This window comes from Jaculus jaculus, chromosome 20 (assembly GCF_020740685.1).
Source record: "Jaculus jaculus isolate mJacJac1 chromosome 20, mJacJac1.mat.Y.cur, whole genome shotgun sequence".
Classification (NCBI taxonomy): Eukaryota; Metazoa; Chordata; class Mammalia; order Rodentia; family Dipodidae; genus Jaculus; species Jaculus jaculus.
Window position 1 is genome coordinate 3,727,230 of NC_059121.1, and position 22,311 is coordinate 3,749,540.

A 22,311-nucleotide genomic window follows, 5' to 3' on the forward strand; every position below is an offset into this window, starting at 1 on the left:
ACCGAACCTGGGTCCTCAGGCTTCGCAGGCGAGCGCCTTATCCACTTAGGTGCTCTCTCCAGCCCTACATTATTTCTTGATCAGACCCTGCTCACAACTCCCTGTACTAGTACCCAGAGAGCACTCCTTCACCTTGGATCTCCAGACCACCCATCTGCCTTCTGGCAAACTCCTCAACACTCCAGTTGTTGCCTGCTCCTTCCGTACGTGGCGCACAGGTCCCCAGACCACTGCCCTGAAGTTCTGCCCAGAGCCAGCGCGTCCCCTGCAGTGGGACCTAAAAGCCTTTTCCTTCTGAATGCACACTGTCATTCCCATAGCCAGCACCCCGCTTTCCACCGAATGTCACTTCTTTTTTTATCCTGAGGACTCAGGGCACCGTACATTGTGAGTGCACAGTGCTTTTAACTAGCGTCACCCCTTTATTGAATTGTGTGACCTCTCTTCCACCCCGGGGTGTTTCCTGGAGATGTAGTCACCTGCTCTTTCTCCTGGGCTAGTGTGATGAGCACAGGCGGGGGGGAAACACCCCACCCCAGGTCTGATTCTTTTTTGTGAGTGGTCTGGGCATGGGTCACCAGAATTCTCTACTTCCTTAGCGGTCACTCTGCTGCTCTGTTGAGGTTAAATTTCCATGAATTCTGAGATGCGACATTTATCAACTCAAGTTTGGAGAAACCTGGGAGTTTCCGTTTGGCATCTCCCAGTATTTTTAGGCAGCGTCGCCTGTCTGACTGGACCTCTTCTGTCAACCAGGAGGAACCATTCAAGCAAACTGGATGATTTCAGAAACAAAACAAAACGACAAAAAAAAAAAAAAAAAAAAAAAAAAAAACAGAGAGAGAAAAAGAAATATATTTCTCCTAGTTTTGGAGGCTAGAAATCTAACCCATAACAGGGAAATTACTTTCTGTCGCCCTGAGGTCTGGGACATTAAGGTGAGGGCCAGGCACGCCAAATGCTCACGGTATGTGGGCTAGACATCCACCAAGAAAAGTTCTTCTATCAAGAGTTGAGTAGCAAGCCCTGTGAGAAACACTGCTAGCAAATACGCCATGTCTGGGCTGGAGAATAAGCTCAGTGGTTAGGGCACTTACTTTCAAAGCCTAAAGACCCAAGTTCAGTTTCCCGGTACCCATGTGACACCAGATGCAGAAGGTAGCTTGTGTGTCCAGAGTTTGTTTGCAATGGTGCAGAGGCCCTGGCATGCCCATCCTCGTGCTCTCTATCTGCCTCTTTCTCCCCCGCCCCCGACTCTGTCTGTCTCAAATAAATGAAGAAAACATAGAAAAAAATATGCCACATTTTTGTTTCTCCTCTCACTTCTTCCTTGCCTGTATCAACCTGTAAGCCTGCCTCTGGAGTATTGTCCCGACAGAGGTGTAAAGCAAATGTCTAAAAGATTTCTTAAATGTCCGTTTCCTAGATGCTGCCTCGGTGGACTTTGAAATGGTGGATGTCCAGGTGCTAGCCGACGCCTTCAAACGCTATCTCCTGGACCTACCACATCCCGTCATTCCAGTAGCTGTTCACAGCGAGATGGTTTCCTTAGCCCAAGGTTGGTTCTCTCTTCTCAGACCTCACTGAGCTTATGCCGCAATGTGGACGTGCTTGTACTCCCGGAGTATAATCCTGGGAGTGATCCACATTACGGGGAGATAACTGAAAAAACAGTAAACCGCGCCCCTCCCTCCCCACCACCCCAGATAGCTTCCCGTACCAGGGCATCGGGTGGCAGGCACATGAGACCCAGGTTCTTGTTGGCGTAGAAGGCCGTCCATGTGTCGAACTGGCTCACCGTTAACTCTGATTAGGAGTAGCCACGGCCACTGCTCCTCGGAAGGACGTGGTCATCTAAGTTGGAACGTTGGCTTTGGAGCCCCAGGGCCAGGGGGCTCCTGCCATTTTCCCAAGCGCCCATGACAAAAACGTGCTGGGCAAGGAGGGCTCTGCGTCAGGACCTGAGGCTCTGCTCAGTGCTTCGGGGACAGGAAATTGTGGTTTAGGACCTTCAGAGTCAAACCTCCGATACGTATCTGGTGCTCTGCAGAAGCAGCCAATGATCAAGACGCTGCTCAATGGAGGGCAGGTTTCTGTGAGCACACCCTGAACATCTTGTGGGTTTTTCTTTTCTTTTTTTCTTTTTCTTTTTTCTTTTTTTTTTTTTTAGCAAGTCTCGTGCACTCCCATTTGACCTGAGATCTTTATTTTGTCACAATGCATTTTCTAATGAGAAGGACAGATGTCCTTTGTACCCCTCCAAAAGGCTTTGTAAGAGCCTCACAGCTCGTGGTTGAGAACAGACATGGCTGCAGCCCTGGTTCAATGGTACCTGTCCTTTTTAACTCGTAGAGATACAAAGCCCCGAAGACCAAATCCAGCTGTTGAAGAAGCTAATTAGGTCGCCTAATATACCTCACCAGTATTGGCTTACGCTTCAGTATTTGCTAAAACATTTCTTCAAGCTTTCTCAAGCCTCCAGCAAAAATCTCTTGAGTGCAAGAGTGCTCTCTGAAATTTTCAGCCCCCTGCTTTTCAGAGTCCCAGCTGCCAGGTAGGTGACCAGAAAAGCCGTGGATGGGAGGGTGTTGAGGGAAATGAGGGTGGCCCTGAGTGGCTGGGTCACTAAGTATATTCTAACCATGCCGGATCACACCTAGTGGCGTGTTTTGGGTGATGTCAGTGGATGAAAACAGGATTGATTTTAGGGATAAGCATTCTCATAAACCCCCTTTCTTGCAGCTCGGATAATACTGAGTTCCTCGTGAAGGTTGTAGAAACCTTAATCTCAAGTGAATGGAATGAACGACAGCCAGCACCAGGTAAGGCATCGTGACTTGACATTCGCTCCTTGGTCAGTTCTTTGAGCCTTGGAAATGTGATTTTAAGTCTCCTCTGAAGTTTCTGGCATAATTACACTCTAGAGTAATCCACGTTCCTTTGACTTGTATCTGAACCATTCCTGTTTTGGCACTGGCGGATTTTAAGTCACCTTGGTTTTAGTTTTACATTTGTATTTCATTTCTTAGCTGACAGTGTGGCCCAGACTGGCCTTGAGCTCACTCTGTAGCTAAGGATGGCCTTGAATTCTCAGTCTTCTTGTCTCTACCTCCTGGCTTTAAGTGAGAATTGGGAGTGTGTCCTGGTCCCATTGCCTCTTGGGCTTCTGCTGAATAAATTTATGGAGGTCATTTGAGTTGTTGACATTTTTGTTTTTCTTTCTAATACGTATAAAGTAGGGGATTTATAATTACTATATAATTTCAAGTATTTTGGACTATGTATTTTGGAAGTGAGTATGTGGAGAAATGTCTGTCAAAATAAACGTTCTCATAATGCAGGCAGTATGAAGGCAGAGTGTTCACTACAGCAAGTTAGAACAAGCCAGACACTTCTTTGAAAGCAGGCTGGCATTCAGAGAGCCATTTAACAAAGCAGGAAACGTAGACTTGCATACAGCAGCGGGTTTAATTTAAACTGATGTATTTTCCTTCTGTCATGGAGAAGTCCAGACAACCTGTGTTGTGGTCACAGTTGGCTACAGGAGCCTGGTCATTTAGAAGGGTGACAAAGAGTCCAGTAGTTAAAGTCTCAGGACCAACAGAGAGTGTCTTTTGTAATCTTCACTTAGGCCTAGGGTTTAAATGAAGCATTGTGCATTTATTATTTGCAAGGGTAACTCATGCAGACTGTCACAGCAGCCACCGGGTCCTAGTTACCGGTGTCACACAGAGAACCCTATGTTATGCTTTCCTGAGGATCATTATAGAGCCAGGTATGGTCTTTGTGTCTTAATGATGGAGCCTGAGTGAGTTAAGGGCTTGGGCATAAAGCCCACCTCTAAGTATGGGGCAGGGGATGGCACAGACAAGTATTCAAGATGAGGGACTGGGAAGAGCTTTTGTGGACAGCTCCAAAAATACAGTATCCAAAGTGAGAGAGAGGCATAGTTATGACAGAGAGGCAAGTATGTTGTGTGCTGAAGTTTCCAAACCACAGCACACAGGGTGTTTGGTAGGGATGTTGGGGAAGTCAGGCAGAATCCATTGGAGGAGATGGCTACAATCGTAGCTTGAGACTTCAGGCCAAGGGGAAACCCAAAGGTTCCATCCCACCTGGATCATTCGGTCGTGGATTTGGGAGCTCAAGATTTTCACTCTACAGCTATGCTTGGCTGCAGAGGGAAAGAATGGGGGTGGGGCAGGGAACATTAATGTGAGCCTTAGTGACCGAGTACCCCTAGACTAACCACCAGGGCTGGAGAAGGAAGAGGAGTAAGAATAGGCCAGCCATGAGCCGTAGATCTGAGCTGCGATTGCTCACAACCACCGGTGTTGAAGTGAGCATTGGAAGAGGCAACAGCTGAGCCCTAAGAGCTGAGTGTTGGAAGAGGCAGCAGCTGAGCCCTGCTTGCCCTTGACGGGCTCTGCATTGTTCTGGTCTTCTCAGTGGCACTGCCTGTCTTCCCCAACCAGGGGAGGGTGCACAGAAACTCAAAAACAGATTGTTATTGACAAATTGCTCATGGTTGAGAATTTCTGTGATGTGGGGGAGGGCGGGAATGACCTCATTGCTGGTGTTGGGTATAAACTGAGCAAATGCCGTTTGTAAGATGGAGACGCATATAAGTGAAAATGGTATCTATCATCAGCCGTTTTCCTGATGCTTCTTGGTACGTCCAGGATTCCTGGGCCCCTCCACTGAGAAACCATTGCGCCGCTTTCAGAGGAATCCATTGGTTCCGTCAGCTCTGCTGAAGACCGACTGACAAAACCTGAGGATTTGCTGGGTTGCCCCAGGCTTCATGCAGCCTCTTCAGAAAACAATAAACCCAAGTAATTTTTCAACCCTAGTTGAGACTTTCAACTTCGTGTGGTGTCTTTCAGGCACTAAAAGTCGCATGGGTCCCTTGAGATTGAATGAATCAGAGTCTCACATCACTTCCCACCTGAAGGCTCTTATCCCAAACACCTTTGGGTTCCAGAATGGCTCCAGTGCAAAGATTGGCATGCATTCTGGGGTAAAGAAATAATGTCTTAGGTGTGATAGTAATGCACCTTTTCCCCAGGTTCCTCTATCACTGTCTTAGCAGTGTGGGTCCCCGTCACCTTGCACAACTCCCGCACATCTCCAGTGAATGACCAAACCAGTTGCTTGTAACAAGCCACTGCTGTGAACAGAAATGAGTTACAGGAATGATCTGGAAAAATGGGGACCAAAAGTGAAGTGTATGTTACGGAGCAGGGAGACAACATTTCTAGTTTTTAGCAGGTAGAACTTGAAATGATAAAATTGCTAATGTTGGAGGAATCCATTTAATGTGGACCATGAGCATGTGGTAGCTAGTTAAATACTTGTTAATTAAAATTCTACTCTTATTCTTAAGTACAAAAAGAACTTTTAGCCGGGCATGGTGGCGCACACCTTTAATCCCAGCACTCGGGAGGCAGAGGTAGGAGGATCGCCATGAGTTCGAGGCCACCCTGAGACTACATAGTGAATTCCAGGTTAGCCTGAGCTACAGTGAGACCCTAAGAACTTTAGAGATATACTTGGTGGCTTTAGGTTACTAAGTCTATAGAAAAAGCTCATGAAAGAAATACATCCTGAAAAGAGCCTTGAAGAAAGGTACACTTTGTGCAGGAAAAGGAGAAAACGGCATTTATTTTATTTTATTTATTTATTGTTTTTTTTGGGGGGGGGAGTTCAAGGTAGGGTCTCACTCTAGCCCAGGCTGACCTGGAATTCATTATGTAGTCTCAGGGTGGCCTTGAACTCATGGCAATCCTCCTGCCTCTGCCTCCCGCACTCTGGGATTAAAGGCGTGCGCCACCACGCCCAGCTGAAAACAGCATTTTGATTCACACACTAGCAGAGGGCTTTGCAGCGTGTCTCAGGCTGTGCTATTACATAGGATGTTTGCACATCCTCCCACATTCGGTTTTACCAGACATGTCCACCCTTCCCATATGCAAGACAGACTGTTTAAGAGATCACAGGGGACAAAAAGAGCTGGAGGCCCTCAGCAGATGAGAGGCTCAGTCTATGCTATCTGCCCAGGGTGTGCGACCTCTGGCTTTGCCTACTAGCTGCTCTGGGCCGGGGGAGTCTACCCTGCCCTGTCTTCTGCCTTTGCTGTCTAGGTTTTGGGCGGATTTTTTTTTGGGGGGGGGCGGGGTTGGTGTTGGAGTTTCAGGAGTAAGGCTCAGCATCGCCCGGCCAGATGCGCAGTTAGGAGTCCAGAGCCTCTCCTCTGAGGTGGTCGTGAGGAGGAAATGCGCTGACGCCGAGTGAGCCACGTGGCCGGCCTGGTTTCAGAGCCACTGCCCCCTCTCACCTTGCCAGTGCGCCTTTGCACAGGGCACGAGATGTACTAGTCTGTACACGGAATTCCCCAAGCAGTGCCCTCCACTGTATGCGCGCCCCAGCCGGTGAAAATGGCACATTCCGTATGCGTGTGTTCACCCCTTGCCCTCCGGTACCAAACCACCCGGAAGACGTTCCTGTTTGTTTCATCCATTCGTCCACATTTCTGAAAGGCAAGGAAGGACAGACTCGTTTCATTTGGATCTTTTTTTATTATTATTATTCATTTTTATTTATTTATTTGAGAGTGACAGACAGAGAGAAAGAGGCAGAGAGAGAGAGAGAGAGAGAGAGAGAGAGAATGGGCGCGCCAGGGCTTCCAGCCACTGCAAACGAACTCCAGACGCATGCGTCCTCTTGTGCATCTGGCTAATGTGGGTCCTGGGGAATCGAGCCTTGAACTGGGGTCCTTAGGCTTCACAGGCAAGCGCTTAAGCACTAAGCCATCTCTCCAGCCCTGGATCTCTTCTTAACATAGACCTACCTGGTTATAGCCTAACACACGCATGCAAACACACACACACACATGTAATACACTTCCAACATTCAGAAAATTATCACAAATGAATTTCTTTGGATTTGATGTACCCAACAGCCCTGCAAAGTAAAGATTCTTTTAAAAAATTCTTGGGCTGGAGAGATGAGATGGCTCAGCGGTTAAGCACTTGCCTGTGAAGCCTAAGGACCCCGGTTCGAGGCTCGATTCTCCAGGACCCACGTTAGCCACATGCACAAGGGGGCACATGCATCTGGAGTTCTGCAGTGGCTGGAAGCCCTGGCGTGCCCATTCTTTCTCTCTCTCTTTCTCTCTCTCTCTCTGCCTCTTTCTCTGTCACTCTCAAAGAAATAAATAAAAATGAAAAAAAAAATTTAAAAAAGAACATTATAAAAAATTCTTTTTTACTTATTTATTTATTTATTTGAGAAAGAGAGAGAAGCCATTACAGACAAACTCCAGACGCATGTGGCACTTTGTGCATCTGGCCTTATGTGGGTACTGGGGAAATCGAACCTGGGTCCTTAGGCTTTGGAGGCAAGTGCCTTAAACACTGAGCCATCTCTCCAGCCCAAGATTCCTTTCTGTTATAGGAAGTAACGGAGCTGAGATGAGATGTCAATGGGAAGTTTTCTGAACTTGGTTGTCTGTGCTCCATTACTGAACGTCTTCCGCGCGTAGGAAGCCCAGCAGTGGCTTTTCTGGAATCGTGTTGTGCTGGCCTAACCCTAGTGAGACTTGGTGGAGGCACTAAATATTCCTATAGGGTGACCGCAGTACAAACAGGTCCACTGAATGCCACCCATTGTAAGCGTATTTACACATTTCAGATTTTATGGATGTATTTAGAAACATTAAGGCGGCATAATTGAGGTCTTAATAGTGAGCCCTCGAGCTTGAAGTAGGAAATCAATGGCTCTTTCTCCCCGGCCTCCTGCACCTGTCAGGGCTACATTTTTGAACCACCGGCACATTAACAAAACTTGCCTCCTGAACAGCCTGATTCATGCGTCTTGTTTTCAGAGCCCTGGCCTGGGTCGTCAGCAGAGACCCAAGCAGGTACTAGAGGAAAGTGACGTTCAAAGAGTTGTACTTTTCTCTGGTATATTTATTTTCAACTGGGTTTAAATGCGGTCTGACAGGAGAGGGTTGTTGCAGAGGTGAGAAATGAATCCTCTGGAGGAGTGGGGGTGTCCTGAGCGTGGTCAAAGTCAACAGGCCAGGCGCGCCCCCCTTGTCTCTGCAGAAGTGAGCATGTCAGGGGCAGTTTTATTTTTTGTTTTCTCAGTGTCAGTCTCTCCAGAGACAGGGTGGGGGAGCGGGCATTTGGTTACGCAGAGGGTCTTCAGAGTCTGGTTTTCTGCGTATGTAAACACCTGGGTGTATTTATCACCTGAAATGGAGGTATTCCTCAGTGCAAGAGTCTGTGAATCTCTGTGTCATGTCTGAGTTGTCTCTAAGTGAAGATCATGAAGAGACTCGTTCATTTCACGCTTTAATGAAGATTTGGATCATTTAATTTTTTCTCCTATTGCCTTTTTTTTTTTTTTGTAATGGCATTTGTTTATTAATGATGGCCCACAAAACCCTTTCAGAAGCAAGCCTTTGAGGCTGCAGGCTCACCGTGGATCATGCGCTGCCTGGTGCTGATCTCTTTGCCCGTAGCCCTGTTGTTGAACCCGCATGTTTCAGTGAGCAAGTTCTGAGCGCCAAGCCGCGAACCCATGCCTTGCCCCCTCCCCCCCCGAAATGAGCTGGGCTTGCTTTGAGGAAAGGCCAGTGAACTAAGTGTTCAGTATATGGGTGTCAGATTTCCTGCCCCAATGGATGAGGGCCTTTGAGGTCCCTTGGTAAATGCCACTAAAATCCAAATTTTCTTCCTACAGGAGCCTCACAGCGTATCTCTCATGACATTGATGCTTTAGTTTATTTGCATGTCACATAAAATGTGTCAGTTATGTTTGTTAGTTTATGGAACATTTTGGATATAGCGTGAGACGTATAAAGTAACCCAAAGTGAATTGGTGTCTCCCAAGCCGGAGTTACTCTGTTCTGCCAGCAGAGGGCACCCTCTCTAAGCTAATGAAGAGAATGTCTTACACATCGCTTTTCAAATGCTGAAAATTCAGGTAGAGCCCACACGTTCAGTGATATAACAGCACCTGTGTGGTAGGTAGGTGATCATACCCAGTGAGGGAACGTGGTAAACCGTGACGAAACAAGGCTTCATAGCCATGTGGCGCGTCAGTTTCTTCTCGAGCAGAAAATAGACTGCCACATTTACATAATTTCATCTTTTCAAAGGTTTTGAGGTGGCACGTTGTGTAAGTGAAGACGGTGTTTATTCAAGAGAGGTGAGGGGGAGCATGGGTGTGCAAGGCCCTCTTGCCACTGACACAGTAAAATAAGAAAAGCAGGCTGTTGTCCCTCTCAAGACACTGGAAACTGAAAGTAGAAAACAGAAAAAAAAATCAGTTTTGCTATAGGTGTGATGATGATGATGGTGATTGCATGTGACCTAGAAGAAATAAAATTCTGTTTCACCTGCCAATTTAGGGGTAATGGGCAGAGAGAAACTTCCAGGACCAAGCCAGCAGATTTGCCTTACAGTTTTGTGTAGCCTGCAAGGAATTGGACTGGTTATGGTTTCCAAAATCCTCTTACACTTGCAGCTGGTAGGCTTCTGTGATTTCACACCGTCTTACAGCTCTCGGGGTCAGAGTGGACCATTCCACGCAGGAGCAGTAGGCCAAAGACATTCTTTGCAAGGCAGCCAACGATCCCAAACCTAGTTGGCTGCGACTTTTTCAGACAAAGGCTCACCCTGCTGGAAAGGTATGCCCTTTCCTTCTGTCCTTGGCCTCCCAGCTCCCAGACCCAAATGCAGACACACCTTTGAATGATCGGAAAGGCACCCGGCCCTTTGAATGTGAGTTGCACTGCCCGGTGTCCTGGCGGGATCCCTCCCAGAGGGCTCTGAGCCCGTGTGGTGTGCAGAACGGTGAGCTCTGGCCTGTCCTGCCGGAGCTGCGGTTGCACTGACTCCTCCTGCAAGTGTGTGGGAGGAGGTGGACACAGGAGGCTTGGTGTTCTGGGCCATTCTGAAAGCTGAGAGCCCCAGGCCTTGACAAACATGGCTTTGATTTTTTTTTTTTTTTTCCTGAACTAGCTCAGCCACTTCCTGTGTGGCCACTGCCTTGCTTCACTATGGTCCACTTGAGTCCCCACACACACACCAGCCATCAGCGCACAGCAGGCGACCAGTTAGGACTATTTTCAGTCCCCTTACAAGGGCCTTGTCATTTCCCCCAAGGAAAAGGAGCAAGTACAGTGTTGCATGGGTCACTTGTCAGCCGATGACAACTTTGACTTTGACCCGAGCTTTCCCTCCACCCTTCCTCTTCCCCCCCTCCCCCTCCCGAAATCCCTAGCTCAGCAAATATTTGAACCTGCCCAAGTTAATCATGAAGCCGAGATCTTTATCTGAGCTCCACCACCACGCATGGGCGCCCCCGCCGAGGCTCCTGAGCACTTCTGTCTAGGGGGCTGGGCCGGCCTGCGGCGGGCGGGGCGTGGGGCGGAGGGACGGGCCGCAGCTGAGCGGTGTCTCCGGTGGTGGCCAGTGTGGGGGGGGACAGCAAGCCTGCCCCGCCGCCGCCGGTGTCCCTGCCTGCGAGCTAGCCAGCCCCGCCGAGGGTCGCCCGCCCCTCCCGCCTGGCACAGCCGCTTCCCGGGGAGCTTTGGTGGGGGGGACAGTTGGTGTAAGAACAGCTCTTTTGGAATTTTTTTTTTTCCCATGGTCGGATACAAAGTGAAAGCGTTGAAATGCATAACCTGCCAAGTAAGTTGCCTTTTCTCTTTATCTGCCAGCCGTCCTTGGTGTGTAGCTTGCCCCCTGGCTCAGAGTTGAGCGCTGCTTGCCGCCCGCCGAGGTCAGGTGGGAGATGAGGGGAGGGGGTGGAGCGACGCGACGCTGCCTCCCGGCCTCCAGGGGGACCCTGCCCGGAAGAGCTGGGATCTAGGTTGGGAGTTGAGAAAGTGCTAGCCAGGAAGTCAGGGCTTGCAAAGACCATGGAAAATCACCTGTGTGTCCCGTCCCCCCCAATCCCTTCCACACACACACACACACACACACACACCCTGCCCACCCCCTTGGGTCACCTAGCTACATGGCTGCCTCTAGACAGGCTGGCTTGCAGCAAGTGTTTCGAGGTACGTGGGTGGCTGACCAGTATGCCACACTGCCAGGGAACTTGTCTGCATGCTTTTGGAGGGAGGAAGAGCCAACATTTTGATTCAACTACCAGTTTTTGTTTTTGTTTTTTCCCTGAACCTTATCAGGACATAACTCCTTCACTACCACTTTGACCATTTTATTTTGCTTGAATATGAGTTTACATTTACTTAAACCCTTAGGCAAATAGAAACTCTGGGGTAGGGGAGAGTTTGGGAGGCAATAGAGGAAGCCTGCCTTGACTTCCCTGATAGGAGGAGACTCGGTGGGTAAAGGCCAGGTAACAGAATGCCTTGCGCTGCTTTTTAACATACTGTGTGACTCCAAATCTGGTAGGCTTGTGTGTTCCTTAAATTATCCCACATGTACAGAACTTAACACTCGCAGAGCCCACCCTCATTTTAAAATGAGCCGCATTTCCATGGGGGGGGGGGGGTCCCTGTCTCCTCCTCATAATACTGTGAATATCTCCCGAGATTGGCTCACGGTGGGATTGTTTATCATTCACTGACGGTGCCAGAGTTACATGCAGAGCTATTGAAAGAACCAAAATTAATCATTCCATTGGTAGGGAAATCGATTTCTTGATATTGAATCTTGTTAAGAAGGAAGATCTGTCCCCAGAGCCAGGCACTGAGCTGGAGAGAGAGAAAAAGATGACATCACCCTCCTGGTCAAGCAGCCAGCGCTGAAAATGGGCTCCTCCAGGAAACACTTAGCAAGAGCCCCTGTGCCCGGCTCTCTGCTCTGCCAAGATCCCCTGTGCCCTGCTCCCTGCTCCCGGGCCACGTGTCTTTGGCAGAAGCATGTTGATGCCCAGTTTTGTTAGACAATAACATCAGAATCCTCCATCAAGTTACCGGTTGGCTTATTTCTGCTGACAATAAATGTCTCCATTCCTGCGCAGAATTTTCATGGTTATCCTACAGAGTCTTGGTCTTGACCTTGAAATGTTTGGTAGAAGGCACCGCCTACGTTTTTTAATTGTCCTTTCTAATGTGACACATTTATGACGGTGTTTTAAGTTCTGAGCATTCAGTGAATTATGGAGGATTGGCTTTTAATATTTAGAGTTCTCAATCCTTCCTGCTGCTAGCATATATGGGAGATGTCTAAGGGCTGTGAGATACAGCTTCAGGATACCTTTGTGATGCCGTCTTAAGATTTTTACACCAAGCGATGACCTGGGCTGTCTCTAAGACCAGATGCACCGAGGGGAGAGAGCCGCAGGCTTGCAGCACATCAGCTCTTGTCAGTCTGCCAACAGCAGAGCATGCCCTGCTGCAAGGAGTAATCAAAGAGGAATTCGAGAACTCACTACCAGAGGAGAGCAGGCAAATTAAACACCTTTGGACACGAGGAGCGCGTAGGCATTGCGGCTGCCTGGCATGTAGGCTCTCGACGAGGCTGGGACTGTGTGGAGCTGGCATCGGAGAGATCTGATGAAACAGGAGTGGTCTGGTGACATTTTTCTGACTTGATTGGCTGGGGTGTGTGATGTAATAGGTTACAGTGCAGCCCCGTATAGGTTTTAAAATGAATTCCAAGACACCATTACAAAGAAAGCCGGACTCTTTTCTTATAACTGAGCTCAGCCAAGGAAACTCTCGCACAAATGTACACCACTGTTTGGACTATGGAAGACCTGGATTTAGACTATGCCAAGACAGATATAAACTGTGGCACAGACTTGATGTTTTATATAGAAATGGACCCACCAGGTAATACTGCAGTATTAACGAAGAGAGCTAGTTAATTTTGTGGCTTTTTAAATTTTGTTTTGTTTTATTATTTTAATTTTTTTTTTTTTTTTTTTTTTTTTTAGTTTTTGAAAGCGGCTGTAACAGATCCTCTTTGAGGTTGCTATTTTTACTCACTGGTTTCACTGTTAAAATTTAGATTGTTTGCCTGTGGAAGCGACAGCTCCGTCTGTGTGGGGAAAATGCTGGTTCTTGCTGAATGGAGTGGGAATTGGATTCCACTCTCTCACCGGGGTCTTTTGTTAATCTTGGTCTTTTGCTATTGAGGCTGTCTTGCTGCATATTGTCTCTTTATTTCAAAGGACTCGTCCTTTATGTTCCTTCTCTCGGTTTGACAGTGGGTGGCAACAATGTGGGGCTTTGCTGTGACACCCGGTACTTTGGGAAGCATGTACCACGTAGTAGTGATTGAAAGTCTGTTCTGCATGACCTGCAGCTCTTGCCAATCAGATGTGGAGACTTCTCTCTCGCTCTCCGTAGTGAGAAACGAAGCTGGCGTTCCGTGATTCAGCCCTCATCTGTGAGAAATAGCCTTGATAGACCCCTGAAATCCTTTCTGCATAAACTGAAGTAGTAACAGTGCTTTAAAACTTGTGGCTTCAAATTTGGCTAAAACTTAATCTAGATTCGCTTGTCGTTTCCTCCAACATTTTTGCCTTCCCTCCAATAAAGACATTCCGGCACGGTGTGGGGTTTTTACTTGTCACCAGTTCATATGTGAACGTGGGATGTGACATTGAGGAAGGGAACAGGTTTTTAACTGAGACCTGACCTGTACAGCAGCATTTGCCCAGCAGATGTTAACAGGACTGCTGAGGAGATTCAGGTCACAGATGAGTCTCTTAAAGTAGCCTTTGGCTGAACGCAGCTTGACATGCTAAGATTAGAAAAACCCAGTTCCTCCTCTTGAAGTCTATGGCTGCAGAGGAAGCTTTTTTCTTCTCTTTCCTTTATTTTTTTTTTATTACTGCAACAGCATTTGTGCAGGACAGAGGGAGGCCAAATTTGTCTTTTGTAATTAAATGAGAGGAAATTAAAACCAACTCCTCTCATTTCTTTTGCTCAGATGTTCCTAGTTTCTTACTTTAGATGGATTTGACTGGGCACACAACTGTAATACAGCCAGGATTATTTTGAGGGAGAAAATGCTGTGCCTCTGGATTTGCTTTTCTGTGTTGTCACATGGCCAGCCCCGTTTATTTCTTACTCTCCAAGGTGGTGTCTGTCTGTCTGTCACTCTTTTTTTCACCATTTCACTTTCATTTCTTTTTGAGCTCATCTCTGAAAGATTATCTTTTAAAGAAACACATGTTCCACGGAACTGTGAATTTACTGGGTTAGTCTGTCTTTTTGTCTTTGTTGTAATGGAAATGCTATTCATTGAAGAGGTTGAAGTCTAATTTTAAATGTTCAGTTTGAGTTGGGACTGCACACAACTTCTCTCTTTTTCTTCTGCCCACAGCACTGCCCCCTAAGCCGCCCAAGCCCACTACCGTAGGCAACAGCAGCATGAACAACAGTATGTCCTTACAGGATGCTGAGTGGTACTGGGGAGATATCTCGAGGTAAGGCCACTGAGCCCCTGGTTCGCACCAGCTACAGGGAGGTTTTGAGTACAGCGAAGAAAGGCACCAGCTTGCAAAGTTGCATTTTTAGGAAATCATCCAACATAAGCATGAAGCACAGTTGGTTCTCGTCCAAAGACGACCAGAAAGTCACTGAGCGCTCGAGATCTGTGGGGGCTGCTGCACACGCCACAGGAAATTAAATGCCCAGGAAGCTGCAGCACTGAACGGGCAGCGATGCCAGGGCAGCAGCAAGGGAGCAGGGCACTGCCCAGACGTACCCTCTCTTAAGCAGGGCTTTAAGAATTACGGTTACTGTCTTAAGTGCACTAACATCACAGTGGCATTTTTTTTTTTTTAAGCTTTTTGGGAAGGTAGTGAGGGGCTGACAGAAGCCTTTGGTAGATCATGACTTCCTGTGCTGTTTTGGCAGAGGCTGTTAAAAACTTGTACTGTGGGTTTACCAGTAATGAAAGTGGTGTGTGTGTGTGTGTGTGTGTGTGTGTGTGTGTGTACACATATGTACAAACCGTGCACCAGTTTTTTCATGAAATGAACTGACAACATTCCTATATAATGGAGAAATTATTAGTAATACTTGCATGTCATCTTACAAGGGCAGGAGGTAAATATATGGAAATTATGTACTTCCCACTCACTTTCAATATGATCCCAAGGAACACTGTCTTAAAATACAAGATCTATTAGAGCTCAGTGGGAGAGGGCTTTGCTAGCTTGTGTAAGGCCCTGAGTTCAATCCCCAGTGCAGCCTCTTACAACCTTCCCCCCCCCCAAAAAAAAAAAAAACAACAAGTATTTGGTGACTGACGTGCCAGAGGTCACATGGCGCTGTGTTCTGTCCATTTAGGGAAGAAGTGAATGAGAAGCTTCGAGATACAGCTGATGGCACCTTTCTGGTACGAGATGCATCTACGAAAATGCACGGTGATTATACTCTTACACTGAGGTGAGTCAGGGGATGCAGCCTCAGATGGGGTGTGTGGGTTGACCTGAAATTAAAAAGACAATTTCCAGCCGAGAGATGTGTTAGCTTTTAAGGAGAACACAGTAGTCCTGGGTTTCAGGTGGATTCATTTTCATACGTATGTGAGTTACGCATCCTTCTTCTCTACTTCCCTACTCTCTCCCCCTCTTTCTCACTCCTCCTTCCTCCCCAGTAAGACAACCATTACGCCATTACTTTTGTTTTGTATTTACAGGAAAGGAGGAAATAACAAATTAATTAAAATATTTCACCGAGATGGGAAATACGGCTTCTCAGACCCATTAACCTTCAACTCTGTGGTTGAGCTAATAAACCACTACCGGAATGAGTCGCTGGCCCAGTACAACCCCAAACTGGATGTGAGGTTACTTTACCCAGTGTCCAAATACCAACAGGTAAATCCACGTGGAACTCCTGACCTTGCCATAAGGTAGACACGTGACACTTTCCAGTTTAGGAAGATGAGAAGCAGATGAAATTGGGTTTGACAAACTCAACACCATGACCACAAAATTACAATTACGTGATTTCCAAATCAGCTAACAAGGTTAACATAAAAATGTTTCCCCCATGCGGGCTACTTTATTTAACAATTGTTATTTCATAAAAGACCTTATCAACTGAATTATTTTTGTCTGTCCTCCTCCTAGGATCAGGTTGTCAAAGAAGATAATATTGAAGCTGTAGGGAAAAAATTACATGAATATAACACTCAATTTCAAGAAAAAAGTCGGGAGTATGACAGATTATATGAAGAATATACTCGCACTTCCCAGGTCAGTTTTCTGGACTAACATTCAGATTTCTCTGCGGCTGGATCCTAACCCATGTGTTCAGATTCAGAAGAAGAAAAAAATAATAATTTAAAAGGCCAAGATTTGGTGATGCAGGGGGAGGAGTCACTTGTTGCAGTGGGTTAGGGTAGTGTCATAAGAATCATACGTTAAGTGTGCACGTCACGTCACTGAGAAGGGGTTGCCGTGAGCTGTTTTGGTCGAGTCAGCCACCTTGGAGACTGGGTCGAGGCTGGGCATGAGCAGCCAGCCTCCGGCGTGGAGGTTTTCCATCCACCCGCCCTGCCGAGAGGAGGAGGGCCTGTGAACACTGCGCCGAAGCACGCGTGCCCCTCCGGCCCGTTAGGTGTCTGGCTCTGCTGGAGAACAGCATGCACGGCGCATAGACAAAAGCTAAGATCAGTCCCCAGAGATTGAGAAAAGCCCCCCACCGAAACGCCTGTTTCTATGACACTGTTTTAATGGGGTTCATGACCTCACACCCAGCCCTCCCCGTCCGTCCGTAGGCTCTGATCTGCACAAGCGCGTGAGAGACTGCCTCCATGCCTAGCCCATTGCCATTCCCTACCACACCGTAGGGCTGCAGCCCGTGTCTTGCGTCGGTGGGCATGAGCGAGAGACGATTCCAAGCCTGCAGGACCGAGTTCTGCATGGCCTTGTGTTTTACACGAGGAGCCCAAACACCTGTGCATCTCGGTAGCTGAGGCAGGAACTGGCAATGCCCAGAGATGCCCATACTTGCAAACTAGTGGCAAGAGTCACCTGTGCTGGTGCAGTGTCTTCCAGTAGCAAATCGTTCTCCCTGAAAGGCATGACATTTCTGTTGCAGGAAATCCAAATGAAAAGAACAGCTATTGAAGCCTTTAATGAAACCATAAAGATATTTGAAGAGCAGTGCCAAACCCAGGAGCGGTACAGCAAGGAATACATCGAGAAGTTTAAGCGCGAAGGCAATGAGAAGGAAATTCAAAGGTGAGGGAGTGCACCTTGAGCGTGTCCGACCTGCAAATAGCAACAGGAACCTCCTCAAACCGCCTATGCACATCATCTCGCATTCTGTGATTGGAGTGATTTTTTTTGTTTTTTTAAGTGGCAGGAAGAGGAAATATTGTTTAGCCAAGGAAGCTGCCGTGGCGTCCGTTGAGCGGAGTCGCCTAAACTTGGGGATGCCTGCCTGGTGCATGCAGCTAACTGCAAGTGCCTTTGCCTCGCCCGCAGGATCATGCATAACTATGATAAGCTGAAGTCCCGCATCAGCGAGATCATTGACAGCAGGAGGAGGCTGGAGGAAGACCTGAAGAAGCAAGCGGCTGAGTATCGGGAGATTGACAAGCGCATGAACAGCATCAAGCCCGACCTCATTCAGCTGAGGAAGACGCGAGACCAGTACTTGATGTGAGTCTGGACCGCCTGGTGCACAGCGGACCGTTGCTAAGATTAAAGATGAGTTAGTAATGGTGTTTTTTCTTCTTCTCTAAACTTTCTCAGGTGGTTGACTCAAAAAGGTGTCCGGCAAAAGAAGCTGAACGAGTGGTTGGGAAACGAAAACATGGAAGAGTAAGTCGATGTCAAGGCTTGTCGGGAAACTAAAGTATTGGGGATGTTTCGTGGGAGACAATGTATTAATTGTCATCAGCCAAAATTTTATACAAGGAGAGCCTAGCTGAGGAGGACTGAAGTTTCTTTGTACCCACACTTCTGTAAATTGACCCAGTGTGTCCACAGTGATGTCCCTTACCCTCTGAAAAATCCCCAAGTAATTTTTGGAGCAATCAGAGGAAAAACATCAGTTATCTTTAGATGTATTTTGAAGGTTGGCTATACGTCTGGTTGGAACTATTTGAGAACTGGTCATTTTCCTGCTCAATTAATTTCCCTGCTCGAAAATCTAATTCCTGGGGTAAACCAAACTGTTTTAATAACTCCCTTGCCCTCTGCCCGAGCGCCTCGGGGCGGTGGTTAACTTGAAAGCGGAGCTGGTGTCACTTACGGCTAACCTCTTGCCCCGCGGGGTGACATGAGAGAGAAATCTCGGGGCCCAGTTGCACGCTGGCTGGTCTGGCCTGCGTGGCTGTAACGGGGTGCCCGTTCCAGGGTGGGCACAGGCACAAGAGGGGTCTCCCAAGCGCCTCAGCAGACCCTCTCCTCTCCTCTCCTCCCCCGTCTGAGCAGCCAGTACTCCCTGGCGGAAGATGACGACGACCTGCCGCACCAGGACGAAAAGACGTGGAACGTGGGCAGCAGCAACCGGAACCGCGCCGAGAGCCTGCTCCGGGGGAGGCGGGACGGCACCTTCCTCGTGCGGGAGAGCAGCAAGCCGGGCTGCTACGCCTGCTCCGTGGTGTGCGTATCCAGACAGCTAGCTGGCTGTTGTTCAAAAAAAGTTATATCTGTCATGGTACAGTAATGTAGTAGCATCCTTGTAAAAAAAAGAGAGGCAGACAGACAGACAGAAAATGAGCAGGCCAGGGCCTCCAGCCACGGTAGACAAATTCCAGATGCATGGGCCACCTTGTGCATCTGGCTTTACGTGGGTCCTGGGGAATTGAACCTAGGTCCCTAGACTTCACAGGTGAGTGCCTTAACCTCTGAGCCATCTCTCCAGCCTACTAGCATCATTTTAAGTCCAGCCAAAGTATCTGTTTAATAACATTTAAAGGAAGGAGCCTGCCGTAGAGTAAGGACAGCTGGGGTTCGGGTTCCGGTTCGAGAATAGTGAAATCATTAGTATTTGTGTGAGGACACACACGTGCCTAGAGAGGCCAAAGGACAGCCTCGAGTGTCATTCTTAGGAACACTGTCCACCTTTTTTTTTTTTAATTTTTACTTATTTGGGGGGGGATGGGCAAACTAGGGCCCCAACCACTGCAAATGAACTCCAGACGCATGCACTGCCTTCTGCATCTGGCTTACGTGGGACCTGAGGAATCGAACCTGGGTCCTTTGGCTTTGCAGGCAAGCACCTTAACCACCAAGCCATCCCTCCAGCCCCATATTTTTTGGGGGGAGAGGCAGGTTCTCATTGGCCTGGAGCTTACCCGTCGAGTTAGGGGGTTCATTAGCCCCAGTCCCAGGGATTCCTCCTTGCCCCCCCACCTCTGGTACCAGCATCACAAATGTACACCGCTGTGCCCGGTGTTTTGATGGGTGTTTGTTTTCTTTTTGCCTATTTCTTAATAACTTGGGGGAAAACTTTAATAAGAAAATGTTGAAGGTTGTACATGGCTGTGTAGCCTGTAATCCTAGAACTCAGGAGGGTTAGACAGGAGGATGGTAAGTCCGAGACCACCCTGGGCTACGTAGCAAGACCCTATCAAAGAAAAGGCAAATGGGGAGACTTTAGTCACCAGCCACCCCTTTGGGTTAGAGAAATACAGAAAAGGCTCCTCCAGTAGGGAAAGATTATACAAGTACCTTGTATTCCATTATCAACCTCTTTTTGTTTGTTTGTTTGTTTGTTTGATTTCTTGAGGGAAGGTCTCCCTCTAGCCCAGGTTGATCTGGAATTCATTATGTAGTCTCAGGTGGCCTTGAACTCATGGTGATCCTTGTACCTCTGCCTCCCAAGTGCTGGGATTAAAGGTGTGCACCGCCATGTCCAGCCCAAACCTCTTTGTGGAATTTAAGAACTATTCGTCTAAGACATGCCAAGGATTTGGAGGACCAGGGAGCAGGAGATGCAGAGTAGATGCCAACTAAGAGAGCTGCAGAGACATTTCAAGGAGAGTTGCGAAGAAAGAGTCCTGTTGCGGATTGTGACTGGGCTAGAGCTGCCACGCGGACCCCACAGTGGCACTGGTAGCAGTACCTGTAATGCAGGTTGAAAACTACCAATCTGTTGCCCACTTAACCATGGGTGACACCATGTCTTTCTCCATCATTCCATTTTATTTCTCTTTTTAAATATATACATATATATGTATGTATGTATGTATTTAAATGTATTTATTTGAGAGAGAGAGAAAGAGGTAGATAGAATGGGCATGAATTTTCTTTTATTTTATTTATTTATTTGAGAGAGAGAGAATGGGCACACCAGGGCCTCCAACCACTGCAAACGAACTCCAGACGCATGTGCCCCCTCGTGCATCCAGCTTACGTGGGTTCTGGGGAACCGAACCTGGGTCTTATTATGTCTTTGAAGGCAAATGCTTTAACCGCTAGGCCACCTCTCCATTTTCTCATAGGAACCTTTATTGCCTAAGTGCCGTCCTTCTAAACCATTTTAAAGCAGAGATAACACCAGCAGCTCGGGGAAGCTGGCCCCAGAACTCAGTCCCTGCCTCTGTCACTGGGGCTGGTCAATAAGTGACAGCCCCCAGTTTCCTGGGCATTTGGGGCTCTGCTTCGCAGGGGTTGAGATGGGCTCTCGCTGTCTGCTCCCAGAGTCCCGGGAGCATCTCAAAGACCCTTGTCCCCTCCCCTCCCCTGCAGGGTGGACGGCGAGGTCAAGCACTGCGTCATCAACAAGACGGCGACGGGCTACGGCTTCGCGGAGCCGTACAACCTGTACGGCTCCCTGAAGGAGCTTGTGCTGCATTACCAGCACACCTCCCTGGTCCAGCACAACGACTCCCTCAACGTCACGCTCGCATACCCCGTATATGCACAGCAGAGGCGATGAGCGCTGCCTGGGATCCGGTTCCTGACCTTCAACCGCCCGAGGCCTCTGGCAAGCAAAAGGCTCCTCCAGGCGCCCTGTGAACTGAGCTGCGGGCGCCAGGCCGGCTTGTCTGCACACGGGACTAGTAGAGCTTTCTTGAACAAAAAAAGAAGTCAAGTCGGGGAAGACACGCAGCCTAGGGCTGCCGGATGACTAGACAGCTTCTCGTCAGCTGCTCCCCCACCCCCTTTTCTCCCCCCTGTTCCTTTTCTGTTTTAATTTAAAGCCACCACACACAACCGACACGGAACAAGAAAAGCAGGGACAAGGAGGCCTCTACCATGGTGCTTGTTCATGCTTTCTAAAGCTTTACCAGCTCAAAGCCGGGACTTTGGGAACCAGAAGGCAGACAGGGCTGAGTGGCCCCCCCTGCGCCTGGAGAGTCGGGCCGGCCCGGGGCGTCGCAGGGCGGGCTGGACCCAGGCACGTCGCCCTGCGGGCCATTTCATTTGCTAGCGGAGGGACCTGCGGCGCCGGGAGGCGCGTCCGCACGCGGGATGCTGCGGGAGAACATTCGCCCGGGTTCGTTCGGAGGAAAAGGCGCGCCGTCGGCAAAAGCCGCCCGGAAAGCGTTTTCGTCTCAAGTGGTCAAGTCAGATCCGCAGAACTCACTCGCCAGCGGAAGAAACCCGGAGTGTGGGCAACAGAACTGAAAACGACATTCAGTATATAAAAAATCTGTACATAACATTGGATGACTAACTATCAGATAGGTGGATTTGTATCTATACCAAATAGCTCTTTTGTTTTGCTAAGGCTACAATGCACAGCGCTATGCAATTCTTAATTTTCATTCAGTTGTTGTTGGTTTGAATAAGCTCTCCTCACCCCCACTTTTTGTTGCTTGAAGATACTGTCCTTGTTTGTTTGTTTGTTGTTGTTGTTGTTTTTGGTTAATATTCATTTTGTTATTCTTACCTTTTTTTTTTTTTTTAAAGAGATGTACAGAACGCCAGCAAAGAAAATGGCTTCAGAATTAAAACTATGAAATATTTTACAGTTTTTCTTGTACAGAGTACTTGGCTACTAGCCCAAGGTTAAAAAGTTCATAACAGATTTTTTTTTTTTTTTTGGACTAAATGTTGGGCCGTGCCTGATAAGCTTCGAAGCTGCTTTATTCAATAAAAAAAAAAAGAAAGAAAAAAGAAAGATATATGAATATGACACAGTATTGCTGAGTCCAACCGTGGTTGTTTTAAGACTCTTGAAATACGGTACCTGTCGATGTTTGTTGCATAATGAATCGTGAACTTCTTGATGGGAGGGGTCTGGGCGGGGGGGGGGGGGTTGCAGCCAAGGGCGGGAGCAGGTGGCGCAGAGGGAGGGGTGGGCAAGACGGAGTGCACTTTCTTTGGATTCCAGAGAAGTGGTGACAACTGTGAAGTGAAGTGACTTTTACTGCAGTCTTTTGCCACTTGGACTTGCTG

General features: G+C 48.1%; 1 protein-coding gene across 3 annotated transcripts in view; it reads left to right on the forward strand.

Annotated features, from left to right (window-relative positions):
• The window catches only part of Pik3r1 (phosphoinositide-3-kinase regulatory subunit 1), a 94,289-nt gene extending 72,234 nt beyond the window's left edge, over positions 1-22,055 (forward strand). Inside the window, exons 5-16 of one of the 3 annotated variants that reach the window (XM_004666111.2) lie at positions 1,427-1,558; positions 2,353-2,554; positions 2,743-2,822; positions 14,319-14,421; positions 15,290-15,388; positions 15,642-15,822; positions 16,078-16,203; positions 17,051-17,193; positions 17,440-17,616; positions 17,710-17,778; positions 18,394-18,564; positions 20,656-22,055. In XM_004666111.2, the coding sequence (XP_004666168.2) occupies positions 1,427-1,558; positions 2,353-2,554; positions 2,743-2,822; positions 14,319-14,421; positions 15,290-15,388; positions 15,642-15,822; positions 16,078-16,203; positions 17,051-17,193; positions 17,440-17,616; positions 17,710-17,778; positions 18,394-18,564; positions 20,656-20,845 (1,673 nt within the window). In that variant the 3' untranslated portion in view covers positions 20,846-22,055. Of the gene's footprint in view, positions 1-1,426; positions 1,559-2,352; positions 2,555-2,742; positions 2,823-10,539; positions 10,704-12,174; positions 12,818-14,318; positions 14,422-15,289; positions 15,389-15,641; positions 15,823-16,077; positions 16,204-17,050; positions 17,194-17,439; positions 17,617-17,709; positions 17,779-18,393; positions 18,565-20,655 lie in introns of those variants that run through there. The other 2 variants (XM_004666113.2, XM_004666112.3) reach the window with 2 other exon arrangements.
• The last annotated feature ends 256 nt before the right edge of the window (positions 22,056-22,311 follow it).